General features: G+C 45.8%; 1 protein-coding gene across 1 annotated transcript in view; it reads right to left on the reverse strand.

Annotated features, from left to right (window-relative positions):
* SORBS1 (sorbin and SH3 domain containing 1) overlaps window positions 1–17,258 on the reverse strand; it is a gene marked incomplete at both ends in the record, with an annotated part of 128,872 nt that overhangs the window by 90,990 nt on the left and 20,624 nt on the right. Inside the window, 5 exons of the mRNA XM_080694840.1 lie at window positions 3,271–3,415; window positions 7,509–7,874; window positions 8,474–9,199; window positions 13,862–13,974; window positions 14,093–14,119. Of these exons, the coding sequence (XP_080550966.1) occupies window positions 3,271–3,415; window positions 7,509–7,874; window positions 8,474–9,199; window positions 13,862–13,974; window positions 14,093–14,119 (1,377 nt within the window). The remainder of the gene's footprint in view (window positions 1–3,270; window positions 3,416–7,508; window positions 7,875–8,473; window positions 9,200–13,861; window positions 13,975–14,092; window positions 14,120–17,258) is intronic.

Here is a 17,258-nt window from a genome sequence, read left to right on the forward strand (position 1 = left end):
AGAACCAGTGAGGACAAGAAGTAAACAGAGCAGCTGGGGTGCCCATGGCCAGTGGAAGTGGCAGCTGTCCACCTACGGTGTGCAGCTGGGTTCACACTGGCTGGATGAGCAGAAGCCTAGCAGGGCCTCAGGCTCAGCTCTGCTAGCAACTTGCCGGATGCAGTGACCAATCACATAACCACACAGCCTCAGTTTCCTTTTCTGTGCCATCAAGGTGTTCTATGGAGTCTAAAGGGATGTAGAGTTGTTAATCTTTATTCTGAAGGCTGCTATCAGTGCCTACCCTAGTCTGCAGAAGTAATGTATGCAATTTAGATTTTTTTTTCAGTACTGGGGATTGAACCCAAGGTCTGACTCATGCTAGGCAAGTGCTCTACCACAGAGCTACATCCCAAGCCCCTAAATGTATAGAATTTAAAAGACTATATTGTTTCTACTTCTGAGGTATGAAATGGCCTTTTATAGGATGCTTCACAGATAGTAGTAGTTGTTTTTCAGTGGTGTTATATAGCAAAATTAGATGTTAGCAGCACTAGGGGTCTACCTAGAGTATTTCATATGTACACTGATATACCTGAGAGCCTTTGGACTCTGTTTTTCAGGATGGCCAATGGCCAACAGCACTGGCATGCCCAGCAAGCTTTCAGAAATGAAGAATCTCACCCCAACCCCTCCTAAGAGCTCCTAAATCTGAACCAGCAAGTTAACAAGACTCCCAGTTTCCAATACACAGTAAAGACTGGAGAAGCCCTGAGCAAGGGACTTGTGTGCCTTCTTCAGTCCTGAGAGTGTCCTGATTCAAATCCTCCCTCCCAGCCTCATGGTCAGTGACTTGCCCTTAAACACATGTGGTATAAAAACTCAGGAAAGAGCGAAAAGGACTTTTTTACCCTCTCATAACCACTAGTGCCCAGTAGAGGATTGGAGCCCCTCTGTTTATTCTTAGGGAGGCTGGCTTGCAGAGATAGGATTATTGTAATACCGTGCCCTAGGACAGTTTAGGCAAGAAAAAAAATAAGTGGAACTTTCTTTTAGGATGACTAAAGCAGAATTCCAGAACTGAAGTAAAGTTAGCATTTCTTCAGGAGACTGCAATAATTAAGAAACCGTTTTCATGGGTACTGGCTCTGAGGCAAGGCAGGGCCGTCAGGCTGGGTAAATTCCAAAGCAGCGCCAAGAACACTTGACCTAAACCCCATTTATGATTAGTGACAATCATAGCTTAGCTGGATACACTCTTCTATTCTTCTCAACTCTTCCTGTCATTACTTGCTTAGTGAACACATGGTTTTGCTCTTTATGGGAAGCTACCATTTAGTTCCCCAAAAACCTAACGTCACTACTCATGTCCTTTTCTAAAGGATACAAGTCTCAGGCTGAACAAATAAGATTTTTAAAGCCCAAGGGCAAAATGTGGCCAAAAGAGACAGGCAAGAGCCAAAGGCATCAGGGTGAGTAAGAGTAATTTATTTGTTCTAGGAAGAAAGAAAGAGGAACTACAGCAATTCCATGCTGAAAGATGTCTTACTCGGTGTTTATGAGAGGGACCTGGCAGAAGCAGCTGACATTACACTTGGCATTTCCCAAAAATCAAGTTGCCTTGGGAATAAATTCCATTTTTTTTTTTTTAAAGAAACTGCTTTTCCTCCTGGGAATTAACTTGCTTCTGCTTGACTAGAAATTTTTTCTTTAAAAAAAAACATGAGTCATAAAGAAGTAATAGAGAACAAAAATTTCACCATGTCTTGCATTTATGGATGCTTTTTGGTCAAAGAGAGCTACTGCTAGGAAGGGGCATGGCACACTCAGGGGAGAGAAGGCCCACAGTTTAATGTGGAGCTGGAAATTTTTTTCTTTTTAAGAACACAGATTTATGGGTAAACATTAACATGGGAGCCACACAAAAAAAGAAAACCACTAAAACAACTGTTTAAGATTTGAGTGGGACTATCTTAAGTGACAGAAAATGTTTTATGCATCTATTTTTTGAGTTAGAAGCGAGAAACAAAACTCTATTGAATATGGAAAACAATTAAAAATAGACTCCAGCCCCATTCTCATCCAAGTTAATGTGGAGAGGGAGAGGGAGGCGAGTGCAGGGAGCTATGAAGTGGGCGAGGAGTCAAGAAAAGGAAGCTGTGGGTCTGAGCTTTGAGTTCTGAGCAAAATAAGTAATCCTCCACTGTTCTTTGAAATTCATGCTTAAAAGCCGTTTTTGCACTGGGAGACAGCCTGAAAATCTTCCATTTCATGCTGCAAAGGACTTTTGTAAAGGGAAAATTTATTCCTCAATGAAATTCCAAAAAGGAAAACTTGGGATTTAGAATTATTGTCAGCAATTTTAAAGCAAAAGGGTCAACAGGTACAATTATTGCCTCGAAGCTCTTGTGTTTTACCAACCCCAAATCCCCTTGAGAGACAGAGCAAAACCAATCAGAACAGGTGGAGAAAATATAGCAACCAAACTTGAAAACCCCAAGCAGAACTGCCTGGGTCACATGGAGTAAGGACACACAGCCACACAGGCTACCAAGGAATGACGGCCTCTGGCAGTAATTGCTTCTCCAAGGGGTCAGTGAGTCAGCAGGAAAAAGTGGGACTGCCTGTTCTACAGGTACAGAAACATGTTTTATATTTCAGAAAATGTTCTACCCAGTATGTTTTCTTTTTTAAATTTAGAATTCAAAATTGTGCTTTCTAGAAATGTGTCATGTCGGAGAGCTAAATGATTTAGTATACTACTTAAAAGAGGAATGGGGGAGGGAGGCAGGAAGTGGAGAAACAGGGAAGGAAACAGACTGAACACTGTTCTGTGTATTTATGAATATTATCACACTGAAATCTCACTACTCTATAAATCACAGTGCACCCATAGACAACTTTTAAAAAGAAGTTATCGTATCTAGATTTTCTAAGCAAAGGCTCGTTAGAAGTCACATGACGAAGAATTAAGAGATAAAAACTTATTTCTCCCCCCACCCCTTGGTGCTAGTATCTGCAGATAACCGCAAGCATCCAAGGTGTAGAACATGCACCCATACTGGCCCGGCTTATTTATTTAGATACCCAACATCACCCCAAACCAGGGGCCTCCGTCTGCCTATAGGGGTAGCTTTTGTGGGTCATGGGAGTGGGTAAACGGAGCAGATACCCCAGGGCAAGATTTTTTGAAGTTTCTGTGGAATGACAGAAGTCTTGTCCCCATCAGGGCAATGCATGTGGATGGCAGTGTGTAGGCGCAGGGAGGGGCACACTGTGGGGGTCCCTTACCTCGATTGTGCTGCAAGAGCACAATGGTGGGGTTGACGATGGTTGTAGAGGGGTAGGCAGATGATGGCTTGCTAGCTGGTGGAAAGGCTTGGGATTCAGTTCCAGTGTGGGAGGAGGAAACTTCATTCAGTAGAGGACTGGAACCCTGAAAAGAAAACAAACATTGCAACTCACTGTAAACACAAGACATTGAGCGTTCCCGCTTTTTAAAAAGGAGAAACCCAAAGCTTTACAAAGCCTCTACTTTTTTTTTTTTTACAAAAAGAAATGCAATTAATGAGACATATCATCATGAATTCCAGTTAGAAGCTTAATCTGGAATGCTTGTTCTCTTTGTTGGTGTTAGTAAGGAGGGAGAGAGGAGGCGAATGTTGCTGGCAGTCTCAGCAGCAGCATTCGTTACTTTCATCTGGTCAGCCCAGTTACTGAAAAAGCAAATTTGAATCAAAGTAGAATAACATGCAAAACTCATGCAATTCCAAAATGTGATCCAAAGACGAGCGCTGGTTTAACTGGGGGGAAATCAGAAAAGTTTAGTACACTGTGTAGCGAAATGTGAGATAAGGTGAAGACAAGAAGTCACTGATGGAAGAACAGGGAAGAGATAAGTAATGGTGCTCTTGGCATCAGAACCATTGAGCAATTTTACTAAGGCTTGCTTCTGAGATCTGAGTATTATTCTATCCACTGGTGACATTTTTTCATTCTAAAAAGAGAATGGAGAAGATCCCTGATGTAAAGACTTGTGAGAAACTTGACTTTAAAAACCTTGGAGCTCTACCAGAGATGCCAATGGAATCATTAATGTTAACATTACAATCTGTAGAATGGGGGTAATCAGTCTTTCAAAACAAATGAAAAGAGGACCCTGAAATGTATTAAGGTTATTTAGACAGTGTCCTTCATTATCCTATACATTTTGCAAAGTTTCTATTTTAGAATTTATAAACCTTAAAAGCTCAGATGGCATTCTTATAGTGCTTTAGAAATAGGATTTTGATAGTTACTGTTAAAGCAATTATTATGTTTAATCAGAGGTCAACTACTGGGCATGTGCCTACAGGATAAGGGCCATGCACACCCCCCCCTTCCTCCAGCCACCACCCAGCACCCAGCACAATGCCCTGCAGGCAGCAAGTGCTCAGTAAATGCCATGTGGGTGACAGGAGCCTTCTACAAGCAAGGGTGTATCTGAGCTAATGCTTGTAGCAAGAATATACATGCTCCTCAGAAGAGAGAATGTGAGTGTCAGCACCCAGGACAGCTCCCAACACATAGTAGGGGTTTTGCCAACACTTCCTCAGCCAGTCTCTTTCTTCAAAAAGTTCCCTACATAACCACCTCTGTTAGTTATGAGAAGCAAGTCGTGTGTGTGTGTGTGTGTGTGTGTGTGTGTGTGTGTGTGTGTGTGTGAATAAAGCTTTTTTCCAAGACTTGAGAGGCGCACTTGTACACAAGTGCCTCATCTTGACTCCTTCCTTTATAAAGTAGAAAATAACTACAGTTTTTCTAATTTACTTCCATGGTGACTTAATAAAGATAAATGACGTTACAAACACTGCCAGAGTATACCCAAGAAACAGAAACTATCAGGCACACAGCTCTTTACAGCCTAATGTGATGCCTGAGTGGATCGTGTGACCAGTAAGTAATTTATAATTTTCACTGTGTCTTATTTCTGAAACCTTGCAAAAAAAAAAAAAACTAAAACAAATTAGATGGATTAACATGACTTTCCTTCTTCCCTCTTATTCTTAAATAGCTGCAGATGGAGCTGACATCAGCCCATGGCTTGGACACTACAGTAAGGTAAATACAGTAAGGTAAATACAGTAAGGTAAATGTCAAGTAAATACTTGACATTTTCACGAAGAGGAGGAATCCAAGCAGTTGCCTTTCCCTCTTTACTGTTTCCTGGACCAAAACTAGAAGTAACTGGGCCAACTTCCCAGTAACCTGGGAAGTTTACACCAGGCTGATTAGTCAGGTTAGAGAAATTGAGGACTTGGTCCCAATTAATCTGCCCTGGCACAACTGAAACAAACACAGTATGAAAATTCAGAGCTACACAAATGAAAAGTTCTAGGGTACCCAATGGAAGGACTCGCAATGGTAAATGAGTGCACTAAAAACAAGACTCGCTTTACCTGCTACACTGGGGCAGATGTTTACATGCCCCCAAATCACAGAAGCTTTTTAATTCACCTAGAAAGTGAGCCTGAGGTCAGAGGGAGGTACATCAGGGAGACACCCAGCTTTCTTTTCCAACTGGGATGAGCTACAAAGCTCAATGCTAGAAGTACATTCCAGCCTATGGATCACATCTGGTCTGGTCCTGGCCTGACTGCACAGCACTGCATCCAGATATCTGAGAAGACATGCCAGCCCAGGATGGGATGGTTCCCGGCTCTGGTGAGCCTGATACTGCATTATAATGTCCCTAGTAAGTCAAATAAGAAGTTTCCTTCCTGCCTTCTCTAAGACTGGCTTCAGCCTGACATACCATTTGGGATAATCTGGTAGGCACACCTCTACACACACAACACAGAGAATGTTTAGTTCCATTAGCCAAATACATGACTCACCCGCTCACTGTGTCTCAAAATGTGGTATGTGGACACCAGCACCAAACACTCTGGGTACTTATGACCAAGTGAGAGGAACCCAGGTCCCTCCCCAGACCCACTGAATCACAAACTCTGGGACACAGATTTCCAAACTGAGGGATATCGCCCCCATCCAGGGGATGCTGTAATGAACTACAGACACATAAATGAATATAAATTTGTCACTACATATTTCTGTTTATTCACTTTAAAAAGGTAGATTGAAGGTGGGGGCACTGGGTAATTTTTTTTCCCCTGAAAAGTGGGCAGAAAGCCAAATAAGTTCGGGAATCTATGCTTTAAGAGTATAAACTAGACCTTCCTACCCTAAGATGGTCCCATGGACACAAACCTTGTGAACTGATATACTACCCCCAAAAAAACATTTGAGAGCACAGCAAGGGCCCCGACTTATTCATAGTCGTATCTGTGATATCTAGTAGAGTACCTTCAACATGATGGGGACTCAGTGACTGTCCATTAACCAGTTACTTCTGAGTGACTCTGGTTCTTTGTTTGCTAGGACAAGTCTTCTGTAATAGAGCTAACGTAACTGGCCAATTTCTATGTGCCAAGCACGACAACGGGAACTTTTACTATCTGATCCCACTGAGCCCTCCCTGAAGGTAGAGCCACATATCTCCACATTACAGCTCATACTGGGTTCCTTTCAGATCCTCTTAATTCCTAGGCCTCCTGAGGAAGAAACAAGACCTACTGCTTAATCTCAGTTTTTTCTTTAAGGCAGTTGGGCTTTCCCACCTATGGGGAGACTGGCCCCTCCCCCACTGGAAGGGACCTGAGGTGTGGGGTCCTCTGCCTTCCCACAACCTCTGGTGCACCCCTGAGGCCTTCTCCTAAAGGACCCTAAAAGTTGTCTGCCTTTTAAGAAAGTCATAATATTTGTACATGGCTCTCAGACCATTTGCGCAATTAAATGACTAACTTTTTAAAAGTATTTTATTTTATTTACCTACTGGAGACTGAACCAAGAAGCACTCTATCCGTGAGTTAAACTCTCAGCCCCCTTTTACTTTTTATTATGAAACAGGGTCTCGCTAAGTTACTGTGCCCTGTGATCCTCCTGTCTCAGCCTTCCAAGGACTAGAATTACAGGTGTGTACCACTGTACCTAGTTTCTAATATTTTATTATCCCAATTTTTGCACTTCCATCATAAAAGGGCATTTGTTTACCTATAAAAAAGAATCAACCAAAGCAAGCGACAGAGAGTTTCCTCCTCCTCCAGAGCCTCCCTGCTCCCTGGACACTGTTGTATAGCCCCACATCTATTAATTGCTTTTCCACAGAATCCTGCAGCTTGCCTGAACTCCCAACATCCCATCTGCCTGAACTACAGGAGCAGGAAAAGGCACAGCAAAGAAAGGCCACAGATGTTTTCTCAGAGGGAGGACCAAGTTCTTTCAGGAAAATGTGCATTCCCAATAAGACAGAGGAAAGGAGTTATTTGTAAGCGGCCGCAGGGGACCTGGGGATAAACATGCATTCCAGGGACAGCAAACGCAGGGGGGTGGGGGGGCTGTCATCACACAGGCACAGCACAGCCAAGGTCTCCCTCAGACCTTAGGACTTCAGTGAGAAAGGGAGAGCTTCAGACATCCAGCAAGCTTACGGTACTTGAGACAGCTCCCGTGAGGTCAGGCGCCGAGGCTCCAGGGTGGTCCTCCGGCACGGGAGGAACCAGTGGAGGTGGTGGTGAGGATGGCGGGGCCTGGCTAACGGGGGTAAGAGGGTCGCAAGCACCGGCCGGCGGGCTGTGGTGGGGCCGCCTCTGCAGATGAGGGGGAATGAAATCATCTAGAGTCGGGAAGGTCAGAGGTGAGATGGTGGGAGTGGTCGTGGGGACAGTGCGGATGCAGCCAAGTGGCCCCAGAGACGCCGGAGGTCTGGCAGTGCCTTCGTGCCCTCGGTCAGTATTAACCCGGTAGAGAGGGACAACTATTACCTCGGACTGAGCTGGGCTGGTGGAAGTGGCATCCTGTAGGGAATAAGGGGGTCGTTATGGAAAGGGGACTGGCAGGGGGAAGGAATTCCATATTTAAACAGTCAAGAGTAGTCATGCAATGATGCACGCTGAGAAATATTTAATCGGTGCCCTTTCCTCGGAGCACATGAGACAGTCGGTGCTAGCCAGCTGGCCTCCGGACGCTCCATGACACAGAGGGAGCCCCGTCCAAGTTCACTTTCCATCCATCTATTTTTGAATCCTTTTAACACTTTATGAGAGAGAAAAGGAGAGAACAACCGAACAGGCAGGCAGGCTGTGTTTAACCCCACAAAACCACTTCAGAGACTGAAGGTTTGGGAGTAAATACAGCTTTTTTTGGCACCTTGTCATAAAGTATAAACACTCTGTTATCTCACCATATTATTAAGTCTGAGGATTCCATGTTCCAGCATACTTGCATATTTATAGGGAAGAGAGAGGGAGACAGAGAGAGGTCTGTGCTGAGACGTTTAGAGGGAAGAATTTGGGGTTCAAGCCACAGCAGTGTTAATGAGGAAAGGGAGGGCAGGGAAAGCCCAGAGAACAAAGGAGACAGTGTAAAAGACACACACACATTCCTAATTTCTTGCCTTGGCTGGATAACACGGCTGCAAAAGGTAAGGTTCTTGGCTCTTCCAGTTTTCGGGATCAGAGGGAACCTGGGGGCCTAGCACACGTGGTCTCACTGCATCTGAGGATGAAGCCCGAGTTCCCAGGAAAGGACTCCCTCCACGGTTACCGGCATCTTTATGGATGTCAACGAATAGCTTGGGAGGGTCAGGAGGAGGAGCAGGGGGTGGCTTTCCTGTGCCGGCTGTGGCTGTGCAAGGGACAGGGCTGGGAGCTGGTGCCCGGGTGCCTGCAGCCTCTGGGGGAGTGTCTTTGGCTGGGTCACGTGCAATAGGAGAGGAGTTTTCCGATGCTGCCCGGCAAATGTTATTAGAGAAACAAGGGACATATAAGCTGCTGACCTTCTTATTCCCAACGGCCTCATGACGTGGGTTAGAGATCACATTCTTACTATAAACTAACCTAGTGGCTATATAGTGGTGCTGGGGCGGGGCCGAAGCACTGGGGGATGTGGCACCCAGAAGCGAGGGACCAGGGCACACCGCATCTTTAGGAGCCGATCTAGCTGCCAGGGGGACAGAGATGGGCTGGGCTGGTGAGGGGTTCTGCTGGCTGGGGGTGCTGAGCGGGACGTAAGGCTTTGGCGAGCTCATGTAGAGGGAGTCTTTGCAGGTACAGTGGACGGTGGGGGGCTGCCGTGCAAAGCGGTTCTCCCCAGGGGGAGGAGGGCATGGGGGGGAGAGAAACTTTAGTAGTATTTAGACACAATATCAAAACAGGAAAAAAGAAAGAGGAGAGGAGACGGGAAGGAGGATGAGCATTAGACACAACAACATAACATGATCTGAAGACAAAACAATTCTTGGCATATTTTAGGTAAATCTTCAGGTTAGTCTCCTCATGGTGCCCACGGCTCTCCTCTGAGCAATGACGAAGACCAATCCACACTCAGCTGAATAAGCTGAACTGACCCCATCCCAGGCAGGCTGAGCTCAGCCTGTGACCGGCTAAGACCACTCATCACCCGTTCTTGGTTGGCCCCATCTTTTGCCGACCTCCTGACTCAAGGAGAGTGCTCAAGAAACCAAATGCCACTGGAGGATCCTAGAACCCCTTCCCTCTCAGGCCTCCCCTCCTCAGGGCTTTTCTCTTGAGCCTCTGACTTTAACGTTTAAGTTTACTGAACTCCCGAGTGCCTTTCCTCACTTGCCCTTGGGAAAAGGAAAAGTGGAAGAACTATCCTTATCTGTGTTCACAGGAGTCAGATGTCTTCATCCATTGAAATTCAGGCCTCAATTTCAAAAGCTAAACAAATTCAAGCCCACCAAGAAAAGAATGCTGAGGGCTTTAAACCCCCACCCACGTGCTCTTTTTCTCAGAGGAAATCACCTGATGAAACTAATTATTAGAAGGAACGGACTAGGGAGTGTAGCTCCGTGGTAGGTACGCTAGCATGCATAATGCCCTGGGTTTGATTCCAGTATCACACAAAAAAGAAAGAAAAACAAAACAAAAAGACAGGTATGAGATTAAAAGCATGTAGTCTCTCATTTGTGATGCACAAAAAAGGTACCTGGCCATGGAACACATACTTAGTCTATGGGATTGGCTGGTGCCCCAATGGGTCCACCATCTTCAATCCTAGGGTTTGGCGATGGCCTTGGAATCACAGCCTGAGTCCAGAGATCTGGCTACAGATCAGAACTACAGAGCTGTATCCCCCATCTCTTCCTTCTCTCCTCAACACAGCCCCTCTGTGTGTCTTGAGGGGGAGGGGGAAGGAGAGGGAGGCAGAGGGCCAAGAGGCAGGTGACTCTCCAGTCGGATCCTCCTTTGCCAACCCATGGCTCAATTGGGAATCAGACTGCAAGACAAGGAAAGATCATGTACCTAGACTTTTTTCACTAGCCTCTATCTTTGCAGATATCCCCAAAATAAAAAAAAAAACAGAACCTTCTTCCAACTTGCATAGGTGAGGGCTATTAGAGTTTGGTAAATATCTGGTAAATGAGTTGGGATAAAAAACAAGGAGGGAACTGGGGGTGGTGGCGCATGCTTGTAATCCCAGTACTTGGAAGGCTGAGACAGGAGGATCGTAGGTTTGCAGCAAGCCTCGGCTACTTAGTGAGGCCCTCAACAACTTAATGAGACGCACCAGAGGAACCACCAGCTTGGCTTTAAGAGGAAAGAAAAAAAAAACACATTTTGATTTGGGTTCAGATTTACTTTTACTTTGAACTTGAGTGTTTCACATGTGATTTTTTTCCTGTCCAAAGATAGAAATTAGTTTCAATGAGATTTTTTTTTTTTTACTTAATTCAGCTATGGCCATATAAGGCTACATGTATAGGACTGCATTGCATTAGGCATGAGCCATAGTGGGGTTGTGACCCCACAAAGAGGACACTTTCCCAGAGTGTGGAAATGTACTCAGAGCCAAGAGGCCTTCCTGTTCTGGGCTTTGTTTAGCCCTAAAGGAGGAGGGTAGGCATAGTACTCAAAGGAAAAGGAACTACTTTGTTTTACTAAAACATCATAGGAACCACACATCAGCTGACTAACAGCATTCCATCTTTTTTTTTCTTTTCTTTTTTAGTACTGGGGATTGAATCCAAAGGCATTCTACCTCTAAGTTACACTTCTAGCCCTTTTTTCATTTCTTATTTTGAAAGGGTCTTGCTAAGTTGCTGATGTTCACACTAAATTGCTGGCCTCAAAACTGTGATTCTCCTGTCTCAGCCTCTGAAGAAATAGGATTACAGCCATGTATCACCATGCCTGACTTCTATCTATCTATCTATCTATCTATCTATCTATCTATCTATTGGTACTGGAGATGTAATCCAGGGGCATTCTACCTTTGAGCTACACCCCCAGTCCTGTTTTTTATTCTTTATTTTGAAACATGATCTCACTGAGTTGCAAAGGGCCTCACTAAGTAGCTGAGACTGGCTGTGAACCATGATCCTCCTGTCTCAGCCTCCCAAATGCTGGACTTACAAGCATGCACCATCACACCCAGCTTCCATTTATCTTTTTAAAGGGTAGGTCAGTGAAAAAAAATGGGGCTTTGTGAAAAATTTGGTATGTTTATAATTTATACAGTTCCAGAAGCTACCAATCCCTACCTCCACTGGGGCCACCATGATAATGAAGATGGTGATGAAGAGGAGAAGGAGGAAGAAGTAGAAGAGGAAATGGAGGAGAAGAGAAGCCTCACTTCTCTACTCCTAAAGTTCCAGGAAAGAAGACTGGTCCCTGGGTCTCCTAGATCTCAGCTCAGTTCTTAAGAGATGTTTATCCCACAAGGGTGTAAGTGTTCTCTTCACTGAATCCAAGCCAGGGCAGTGCTGGGGCCAGGGCCAGGGCCAGGGCCAGGGCCAGGGCCAGGGCCAGTCCAGCCCAGCCCACCTTGGTTTGTCAAAGCCAGTGTATATTTATATCTCTGGCAATGGGTATGCATTTAGAAAATAAACCTAAGAAGCAAGGAATAACCTAAAGGTACCTGAAATTTGAATTTTACACTGAATAGTTAGTTAGCCATTTACCAGGCTCTTTTTAAGAAGTCTCAGTAAAAAGGAAATTGAGCAACGGATAAGAAAGCACACTGTGGACCTATCATAGGATGTCAACCTTATTACAAAGCTTGCCCTTCTAAACTCTTTGAGGGTAATGCTTATTTAACATAGTGATCTGAGTATAACAGAGGTGTGCAATAAAACTATGTTAAATAAATGTATTTTAAAGGAATTTCTCTTGACTTCCGATGCTTTTAAAATGACCTTTCAAGAAGAGGTATTTAGAAAGCCAAAAGGAATTACTGAATACCCTTTGGGCTAAGCACTGATGGTGGAAGACAATGTGTTTTTACATTTGCCATGAATCAATCAGCACTGCTTTCTAATCTGGAGAGAACATATTGCATCCATTCTTGAGAAGGCTGAGAAGGAAGCACATTTATAACTCAGTAAGGTTTCAGAAATGGGAAAACTAGGGCAAGTTCTATCAGGCAATTGACCTCCCAAGTCCCTGCATCTAATGAGGCTCCAGGAGACTGGGCATATTTTCAGCTTCTGACTCTATCAGGAAACCCTGGATGCACATGGCCATATTTGAAGGGAAAGCTATGGCAAGTGGCAGAAAGTCTTCATGGTGCTGCTTAGCGCACCAGGCTGACAAGCAATCACCTCTAGGCCTGGGAAGACAGAGGTTTGCAGAAAAGAAGAAAGATGTCATCTCTGATTTGGTTTCATTGCAGAGGTGAGAGCAGTTCTACATCTTTAAAAGCCAGAGCATCACCAGAGGGGAAGATGAGAACTAGCAAAGACCTGCGGAAATTTTGGGCTCCTTGTAGGCTCTGGGAGTGCCTTCAGAGGGTGATAAAAGTAAACACACTGGGAATATATTTCTGTAACATTTTTTGAGCAATACTGCTTCAAGATAAAAACAAAAAAACAGTTCCACACTATGGAAGTGGCTCCTCTATACAAAAACATTATTCATAGAATGCCTGAATTTTAATAGAGTCAATCTCTTTCATCAAAATGGCAAAGTATCAATAGGGTGGGAAAGGAAAAAAAGACCAGGAAAACCACCTAAGGGGAAAGACTTAAGCAAAATTATCTCTACTCCATGCTGTCCAGCTTTGGTGCATTTTCTGTTGCAGGGTAGAGCTGATATATTTAATCTAGGCTATATTACCATTTTGACTTCCATCTTCAGGCTTCTGGACTACTGAATTTAGGGTATATAGTCACATCTGTTGACCTCAACTCTTACTATCCCAACTCCAGAATATTAATAGAATAAACAAGAGGCACTCTTCTCTTGAATATTATACCTTCAAGAGTTTAAAAACAAAACAAAAAGCTTGGATCTTTTTCCTTCTAATTCAAGACTAAATAGATTGCATCTTTCAGAACATTTTCACACACACACACACACACATATATATATATATATATTAAAGGTAGAAAGCTGCTGGGCGTGGTGGCGCACGCTTGTAATCCCCGCGCTTGGGAGGCAGAGACAGGAGGATCGCGCAGGTTCGAAGCCAGCCGCGCGCTGGCTTAGGAGACCCTGTTTCCAAATAAAAATGTAAAAATAGGTCTGGGAGTGTAGCCCCGAGGTAGGAGGGCTTCCAGGAACCCCAGTACCACCAAAAAAATAAAATAAAATAAAGGTAGAAAGCACCCCCTGGTACAAATCACCTACATCACAAACCTCTGCTTCCTTTGACCCCATCTCTTCTAACTCTGATTATCACCAAGCTTTTCCAGAGTTTGATAAAGACTTAAGCCCTATTTTATGATCCAGCTAGGCAAGCAGGAAGTCACAAGTCTAGGCTCCGAGACTTGAGACCAGGTACCAGTCACTAGCTCCCACCCTACCCATGGGCACGTGCCTACCTGGGGCTTGTCAGTAGGAAGGCTGGGATGCACACTTCTGTAGCCCTTGGCAGAGAGTGAGGAGTGTTGGGCGTTCCCATTGGCATCAGCATTGGAAGAAAGTCTGCATTCATCTGAGAGATGGAAACAAAAACCCCTGTCATTCTCAAGAAACAATCCAGGGCTCCCCTGTAATTCAGGGGTCTCTGGTAAAAGACAGGAATGGTAAAAATGCAAGAGAGAAAACCATACCTGCTGAAGAATTCTCTGGCTCCAGACCTATGTGTGGGTCATAAAGGATGAAAACAAGAAGAAAAGGGGAAAAACAGAAACAGTTACATTTGCGGGAAGCTAGCATGAGCTACAAAGAAGGAAGAAAATCCAGCACCCCGTTGTCTGACACAAAACGCCCTCAGTCACGATGGCCTGATTACCATAGGAACCCACTCTAAACCATGATGTGCTCACAGGCGCTGACCTTTCAAAACACAAGGCTCACATTCACAGGGATGAAGAAACAATTGTTCCTTGACATTCTTATTTTACAGACAAAAAGGCAACAGAACTCTCTACTGTCCCGTTCCTACTCAGTAACTCTCATTCCCCTTCCCGAGCCTGCTGTGAGCCCAGAATGACCGCTCCTTGTTATCAGACTGGACTAATTAACAGCCCTGAAGAGGAAGTACCCAGGCCACGTTTCCAGGGGTGGTGGTGGTGTGCCAGTGGTAGAGAGTGAGTTAAGCCCAGAGGTATCTGCTGTGATAGGATTTTTTTTTTTTCTGTCTCGACTGGCTTTTCTTCTTTGTATTAAATAAGCCACATGAACATTTGAAATCTAATCACCCTTAATCATACTGCAAGGTCCCCTGTATCCCTTCAGCCTTCCTGGCCACTGCCTGATGCATTTTAGAGTCCATAAAGCTCTCTCAATTTGACCCACCAGCACCACAAGGCAGTAACTTGCAGTGGTTATATGCTCAGCAGGTGAGGTATCTGGACCTCAATTCAAATCCTGTCTCCACCACCCACGGGCTTCGTAACTGAACAAGTTATGACTCAACTTGCCCATGTGAACAGTGGGGAAGATGATATGCCTGCTTCATTAGTGCTATTACAATAAGGAAATGACAAGGCTTGCGAAAGGCTTAGCACGGCGCCTAGCAAAGCTCAGCCAGTATTTGCTGTTTATCATCATCTTCTGCATCGTTTCTTGTCTCTGTACTCTCTATCCTCCATGTTGCCCAGGGGTCCACAAAACTTTCCTGTAAAGGACTAGACGTAATAAATATTTCCAGTTTCATGGGCCACAGGGTCTCGGTCACAACTACAGCCTTCGCGCCCCTAATCCAAAAGTCTGAAATGCTCCAAAGTCTATAACCTTTTGAGTGTCAACACGAAGCCACCTGACCTGTCTATGAAACATTAATAAGCTTTTTGTTTAGACCTGGGTCCCATCCCTAAGATAAATCATTTATATGCAAATACTCCAAAATCTGAAAGAAAAAATCTGAAATCAGAAATATTTTTAGTCCCAAGATCCCATTCTATCATATATAAAATATAATCCTTATCCTCCATACTCCTCACAGGGTTGCTGAAGCACAAGATCAGATATGTGAATGTAAAAATGACCACATTTACACACACTGTGGCTTCTCTGCTGGCCCAGAGACTCGTATATGGCAGGCCCTCCGGTGCTGGACACATTGTGACAATGGTCCTCTATCCTCGCTCACCCTATTGCTTTTACCTTTGTCGGCCATTTTTTGAACGCATTAGATTTATGTATACAGAGCGCGGATTGGGGGGAGCCGCGGAGCGGAGCGGCCTGAGCAGCTGGAGCAGCCAGAGCCGTGGCACGGAACGGCCGGAGCGGCCAGAGTGGCCAGACCCGCAGTACAGAGCAGCTGGAGTCGCGGTTCCAAGCAGCTGAGCAGAGCGGCCAGAGCAGCCGAGCGGAGCGGCCAGAACAGCCGGAGCAGCCAGAGCTGCAGCGCGGATTGGCTGGAGCGGCGGCGCGGAGTGGCCGGAGCCGCGGAGTGGAGCGGCTGGAGCAGCCAGAGCAGAGTGGCCAGAACAGCTGAGCGGAGCGGCCAGAGCAGCCGGAGCAGCCAGAGCCGCGTCGCGGAACGGCCGGAGCGGCCGGAGCGGCCAGAGCAGCCAGAGCGGAGCGGCCAGAACAGCCGGAGCAGCCAGAGCCGCGTCGCGGAACGGCCGGAGCGGCCGGAGTGGCCAGACCCACGGTGCAGAGCAGCCAGAGCCGCGGTGCAGAGCGGCCGGAGCAGCCGGAGCGGCCAGAACCGTGGTGTGGAGCAGCCAGAGCCGCGGCGCAGAGCGGCCAGAGCAGCGTGGCCTACATCTCCCCTAGCAACACCAGGCTCCAGAGAGGAGGGAGACTCAAAACAGAGCTCAAATCCAGAGAGGAGGTACTCTGGCCTCGCGGCCTAGGATGCAGAAGCAGCGTCTTACTGCTGGCGGCAGCGGCGAGTTCACCGGACGGCCCTAGACCAACTCACTCAACCAGCCACCAGGCGCCTGAGAGGAGGGGTGGACAGCGAGCCGAGGTGAGCAGGTGCTGAACAGCCGGGCGGCAGTCAGCAGTTTTGTTGGTGCAGGGAACATCTAAAGCTCCCAAGGGCTGGGCGCAGCACAACTGGCAAGGACTCAGAGCAGAGTTCAAAACCAGAGAAGAAATACGCCGCATCATGGCCGAGGGCGTGGCAGTGGTGCCATATTGCCAGTGGCGGCAGCAGCGAATCCACCGAGTTCACTACAGCTCCATCAGCGCACTCAACAACCGTGAGTCAAATTGCGGCCCCTAGGGGAGAAATCCCAGTACTGCACTCCCAGGGACTTGCGCAGATAGTCTCCCTGGGTCGGAGATTTTAGCAGTGCAGCCCAGTGGGGGAGTGGCAGTGGCAGAGATATCATACCATAGTCACAACTCCCCACTGGAGAACGCCCAACTTGGCACCCCCCACAGTCTAAGCAGCCTTGATTGACTCCCTGGGTCTGAGACTTTGTGATACAACACAGTAAAGGAGTAGTGGTGACTGAGATACCATAGACTAGAGATCCAGAGCATCTTAAGTGAACTCGTAGTGACTCAAGGAAGAACCCAGAGAAGGCACAAACTTCCAAAATCATGGGAAAGAGAAATAACAATGGAGCAGTGAATGCCAACAACACCACAACATCAGAATCTGATAACACAGAAACCCAAAGATCTCTAGAAGATCAAATTAGGAAAATAACTTCAGAAATAATAGAGGACTTTCGAAAAGAATTTAGAGAGAGTCAAAAAGAGATAAAGGATGCAATTAATGAAGTAAAGGCCTCAATTCAAAGTATAAACAACAGATTAGACCACATGGAGAATAGAATCTCGCTTCTTGAAGATGATCATTCTAAAAATGAA

This window comes from Muscardinus avellanarius (assembly GCF_963383645.1).
Source record: "Muscardinus avellanarius genome assembly, chromosome: 4".
In the NCBI taxonomy this organism is placed as follows: Eukaryota; Metazoa; Chordata; class Mammalia; order Rodentia; family Gliridae; genus Muscardinus; species Muscardinus avellanarius.